At 35.2% G+C, this 6,106-nt stretch overlaps 1 protein-coding gene across 1 annotated transcript; it reads right to left on the reverse strand.

Annotated features, from left to right (window-relative positions):
* Nucleotides 1-3,336: 3,336 nt before the first annotated feature.
* On the reverse strand, nucleotides 3,337-4,050 carry LOC128208606 (G-protein coupled receptor-associated sorting protein 2-like). The gene has a single exon (XM_052912156.1). It carries the CDS (start codon nucleotides 4,048-4,050, stop codon nucleotides 3,337-3,339), a length of 714 nt encoding a protein of 237 aa, XP_052768116.1.
* Nucleotides 4,051-6,106: the final 2,056 nt, after the last annotated feature.

The raw sequence follows: 6,106 nt of genomic DNA on the forward strand, positions 1-6,106 counted from the left end.
CTTGTCTCTGTAGTTTCCATTGTATTCTTAACCTTGTGTCTCTAAACAGGGTCTTCGTTAACTGTTTGCTACTGGCCTTGTCTCTGTAGTTTCCATTGTATTCTAAACCTTGTGCCTCTAAACAGGGTCTTTGTTATATGTCTGGCTACCGGTCTTGTCCCTGTAGTTTCCATTGTATTCTAAACCCTGTATCTCTAAACAGGGTCTTTGTTATATGTCTGGCTACCGGTCTTGTCCCTGTAGTTTCCATTGTATTCTAAACCTTGTGTTTCTCAAATGTGTCTTCGTTAAATGTTTTGCTACTTGCCTTGTACAAGCACTTTTCATTGTTTTGAAAAGTTATATATTAAACATCTTATCTCTGCATTGTAACCTTGTTGCAAACAGCTTCAGAATTGTACTGTACTTTTTTAAAATGAGACAATATAATGATATTATGCTGTTTTGATGCAATGTTTCTCGGTTTTAGATGCCTCAGATGGCTCTATGCTCCCTAGTTGTCAGCGCAAACCAGGGTAATGGATGTATCTATGCTCTCTTATGGTAATGCTGAGCGTACCAACTGTCACTGGTGTAATAATGAATCATAACAATACAACGAGAACTACACGGACGAGCCCAGTAGTCAAACAATTAAACGAAGACACCCTGTTGAGGAGCACAACAATGTATGTGTTGGTCTTACATAAACTAAACGAGAGACACATACTACCACAAAACAACGAACATATACGACAGATACATCAAAATATCTTTATAAATAAATGATGGGGTTTAAGTTAGATGTTTGCTGTTTCTTCACCTTTTAGTCAAGGTCAAGGTTGACCAGTAAAATGGTTATTCTACAACGGTATTGTTTCTACAGAGGGATTCGACCCTCAATATATGGCCATCGCCTAGTCATCTCGTAAGTAAGAATGTGTAGCAACTAAGTGAATTTAGTATGTGTTTATTGTCGGATATCATATAAACATAAACAGAATTGAACACATACGAATAACATAGTATATAGGAACAGCCATTAATGCAATGCTAGCAAGTGAAGTTAATTTGTGTTTATGTCGGACATCATAAACATACAGAAAACGTACGAATAAGATGGTTAATAAGAAAAGCCATTTATACAATGCAAGTGAGCACACGTAATGGGAGACGCCAACTATGCAAATGAAATAATTTCATACCGGAAAATGGTACAGAAACTTAATGCAACAAAACAAAATGTACATATGAAACAATTTTGAAAGTTTCATGAAGCACACATATAGCGTATATTAAAGCAATATGTTATATTGCCGATGCTTTTTTTAAAATGAAAACGCTGTCAAAAATCTCCACATTCCAATGTTCAGATTAACAAGTGAAATTTGCCTTATAACTTGACTTTATCTTGTTTAAACTTATTTAATTGCCTTTGAATTTTGTTTAATGTAAAGACAAAATGTCTCACGATATTTGCCTCTGTTCACAATGCTTGCACCCGCAACAACAAGACGTCTGGGACTACAAATTCTAATAAATTCCAATGGGCCTGTCTTAATACTCCCTTTTTGTTATGCAAGTTTTCTTTGACATCCAACTTTTCTCTTAATCCCTCTGCTCTTCAAAATTGCTGCTTGAAAAAAACGTGAAAGTAATTTCATAGAGAATAAACATAAAATTCAAACTTGTGAATCATGGAATCATCATATGTTCAAGGAGTTGATCCCGATGACTTTATGCGGAAGTCCTACATCCAATAATCATGACAGAGTGGTTTAAACCTCAGATTACCATTAATTTGTTAAGTGTTTTGTACCGAGCATTTGAATTGAATAGTAAGACGTACATGAACAAGATTGGAATTGCTTTGAAACAATTTAAACAAGGTTTAAGCATTTTAAAACCCTCATTGAGTCCTGTGATCTATCAAACTCTTACTCATTGGAAATCTTGATTGGTTAAAATTCCTAAGCATAGGTTTCCATACTTTCTAAAAGCAAATACTATGTCCGTATAATTTATACACTCCTCAAGTGATTTATTTATTCCAAAAATATACACCAACGTGAATTTTCGATACATTTCAAATTCGAGTGTAAATGTATCTGACTAATTTCTGTATAAGCTGCATGAGGCTTAATTAACATCAAAATCTACGTAGCTCACGAATAAAATTCAAATTGCATATATTGCAGGTAACATGCAGTGTATCTGTGCAGTTGTCGCACAATCTATGACAATCGGAACACCTCGGCCATTACCCAGTTGTTGCAATTGATTCTTTGACCACATGGACTTATTATCTGGAGTTATGGTACTGTAAGGTTTTTCCGTCACAGTGTACAAGGAATTCTCGTATAAAGAACGCATATAAAGACTATGGGAGGTTGAATGAAGCACAAAAAAGGCAATTATATCTTGCCCATGCGTCTTCTCAAGTTCAAGCACTATCGAAAATACCAAATATTATGGTTCAGATTACCCAGGAAACAGTGTTCATTACTTACAAGACATCGTTAAACTTCTCTAAACAAAAAGGTATTCAATGTTAAGTCAAAAGAGAACATTTTTCATGAAATTTGTGGTCTTTCCACAATTCAAATTTTAAGGAATTTCAATGCGGCTGTCTTAACATTGTTTGGCTATATTAGTTTTTTTGACATTCCCGAATTCAAGTATTCCGTTGTCGTTCTTGATAAAAACATAATGAATATGTTTTCATGAAGAATGATCGCATTATTCGAAATTGTGCATTATGGAAATAATTGGAATTGATTTGAATTTCTATGTTCTGTAGCCTTATAGGGATGATACTATTAAAGATAAATCCTGAAATCAGGACTAAGAGGTTTCAAATTCGGATTTCCATACATTTGTAAAGTGTAATGTTCTGAATATTAGCATTACAGTAAGAAGTACCAAAAACTGTATTTAAATGGCTTTGAAACAATAGCAACAGGATGTAATCACTTCAAAATTCTCATTGGGGCTTGAACTTCTCGTACTCAAACTAAATTTGCAGGATTGGAAGTCTTGATTAGTTTTTATCCCAGAAACTCGGCTTCTATACTCTTTAAAAACTTATTCTATGCCTATGCCATTCAAAACACCTCAAATACTTTATTAAGTCTAGACATGCAGACCTACGTGGATTTTTCTCGGTATCTGATCAATCCCTGAATACGCTGTATTTGGCTAAATTATCGTCAAAATTTACGTGACTCACGATTAAAATTCCATACTTATGTGAAAAATACATACACTGCAGGTATCTGTGCAGAAGTTACACAACATGTGACCGCAGATACTTATTAAAAGGAGTTCTTCGTACTGTAAGGTGCATCTACAACAGTGTCAAATGTAAACTATTTGTAATTTGTGGTGTCTTTTTGCTCTTTCCTCTGTTTGTGGTTTATTTTCTCTCGCCACTGTTTCCTCTGTTTGTTCTTTATTGTCCATCGACACTCTTTCCTCTGTTTGTGGTTCATTGTTTTTCGACACTCTTTCCTCTGTTTGTGGTTCATTGTTTTTCGACACTCTTTCATCTGTTTGTGGTTCATTGTTTTTCGACACTCTCTCCTCTGTTTGTGGTTTAATGTCTCTCGACATTATATCCTCTGTCTGTGGTTCATTATTGTTCAACACTCTTACCTCATTGCGTGGTTTTATTTCTCTCGAGACTTTTTCCTCTGTGCGTGGTTTAATGTCTCTCGGCACTCTTTCTTCTGTTCTCGGTTTAATGTGTCTCGACACTTTTTCCTCTGTTTGTGGTATATATTTTCTCGACACTCTTTCCTCTCTGTGGGGTCTAATGACTTTCCACACCTTTTCCTTTGTTTGTGGGTTATAGCCTGTCAGAACTATTTCCTCTGAACGCTGATTCATACACTTGTTATCACCATTTGCACTTATCTCTTGTACGCTTTTACTGAAATGTTTTTGATGTCTTTTCACAGAAACCTCGTCATTTTCAAAGTATTTTGATTGTAGAATATATTGTAAAACGTTTTCAAATAGTTTTAATAATTTCTTGAATCCTTTTTTGAGTATTTCAACAGAGATATCCATATTTTTATCTAATGCCTGCAAAATACGACTTGCTGTGAAACGCAGGTTTGCGAATATGTTCAATATTAAACTTCTGATAGTATTGGCTATGCTCATTAGAAATCGGAGAAGTTTCATTTGCAGGTAGGTTCCAAACATCAACTTTGAGTACAGTTGTTTTCTGAGCAATAGTATGAAGACAAGTGGCACAACATTCATAAACAATCGCAAAACTGTCGTTAAAACTAATGTCAGTACCACTGATATGACTCTCCGCCCGTAACCGGATAGTTCATACAAGATATACACGTACGGTGTTACTCCTATACATATTCCAATGAATTTCTTTTTGTTCATTGTTAACCGCATCCAAAAATAATTAATTATGTGCCGCGGATCTTTAGGTATTTTGCTTTTAATAATGTTGGTTTCTCTTAATGCAATATATATTGAAACACTTCCCAAAAGGCAATACAGCACTCCCGTTAAAATCAACACAATATACTTCAAAATATATTCTTGTGTAGAGAAAAACCAATCCTCCAAAGGAATGATACAATCTTGAACACGTTCAGTTGCAAACGATGCTTGCGAAATCATCCAAAAAGAAGCATTTCTTAGCCACATTGCAATTACTTCCAATGAAGTTGACACAAACAACACAACGTTTTTGTAAACACCAAGTAATAAATTAACCGTAATAACCATCGCCGAAACCAATTGAAACAATGACATTTTCCCAAGAATGATTGTAAAAACTTGTTAAACGGTCCAAACATTGTCCACGCTGGTTTTAGGTAAACATATTTCGAAATCTTAAGCAATTCATGAAAGATAAACGCAATATACGTTATGTACACTACAAGTATGATAACGATATTAATATATACTGCAACTTTGATAAATGATTTAAGAAAGAAATTTAAGATAAACGGGTTGTTCAGATACATTTATAATGCTTTATGGTAGATGTAAGTAAAGTTTATTTATTTATTATTATTTTAGACAGTAAATTTTTTATTTCTCATTTCATATAGATTGCTTAACTTCATTTTTAATATCTCGGAGCGGGTGCAAAAATATCAAAAGAAAATGCACTATATAGATAGAAAATTTATAATTCCCTTTCTCCTGTTGCTTTTCCTCATATGACGTTCATTGTCTCACTTGTCATATAACCATTGCATATCCTTTTCCAGTTCAATACAACTTGACATTTATATCTACTAATCAAGTTTCAAAAGTTAACCGAAATGTTGAAAAAGAATTTTCATTGATGGCGATGAATGTGCCGCGTGATAAAAATAATCTTACATTTAGTTCCCATTTAATATACGAAAACTTTATAACGGAAAGTTTATTGAGCTTCCAGTGCTCGTATTCCTCTAACACCGACACAGTAAATATAAAATAACAACCAACCTACCAGTTCTAGTCAGCTAATTCTAGTCAGCTAAGGAACCAGCCAACAGGGTAGGTACCCCTGATCAAGGGCATTGAAAATTATATAATCCAACGTTTACTTCTGTAAAAAATACGCACCTTTGCACTGGCTGGTTTATTTCATTTCAAGTGGTAGCTGGTCGTCTAGTTATTGAGTTAAACTAATGATAAGCCTTAAATTAAACAAAGAGTATGTGAGGTTTACAACTCGAACTACGCATGTATGGGTTATATAGGGACGGGGTGGATAAGCCCTCGAAAAAAAGTTGTAAGGACTAGTGTGGGTTTGAACCTTCGGAAGCCAGTTATGCTTGGACTGATGTGAGGGTTTCGCTCGGAAACCAGTAATGCTCGGACTGATATGACGTTTAACGCCAGAAATCCGGTAATGTTGCGGCTGGAGTGAGGTTGTGCTCCCGAAAACGAGTGATGCTAGGACTGGTGTGGAAATGAGCCCTCTAAATCCGGTAATGAATAGACTGAAGAGTTTAGCGCATGAAAATTAGAAACGCTTGGACTGGTGTGGGGTTTAGCGCATGGAAACCAGTATTGCTTGGACTGGTATAACCATTAAGCGCTAGAATCTCGGTAGGCTGCGACTGGTGTGAGGTTTAGTGCTTAAAAACCAGGTATG

The sequence above is a fragment of the Mya arenaria genome, chromosome 11 (genome assembly GCF_026914265.1).
Source record: "Mya arenaria isolate MELC-2E11 chromosome 11, ASM2691426v1".
Classification (NCBI taxonomy): Eukaryota; Metazoa; Mollusca; class Bivalvia; order Myida; family Myidae; genus Mya; species Mya arenaria.

Coding starts and splice junctions, on each gene's coding strand:
- LOC128208606 (XM_052912156.1), bottom strand. CDS start 4,050: ATGGATATCTCTGTTGAAATACTCAAAAAAGGATTCAAGAAATTATTA.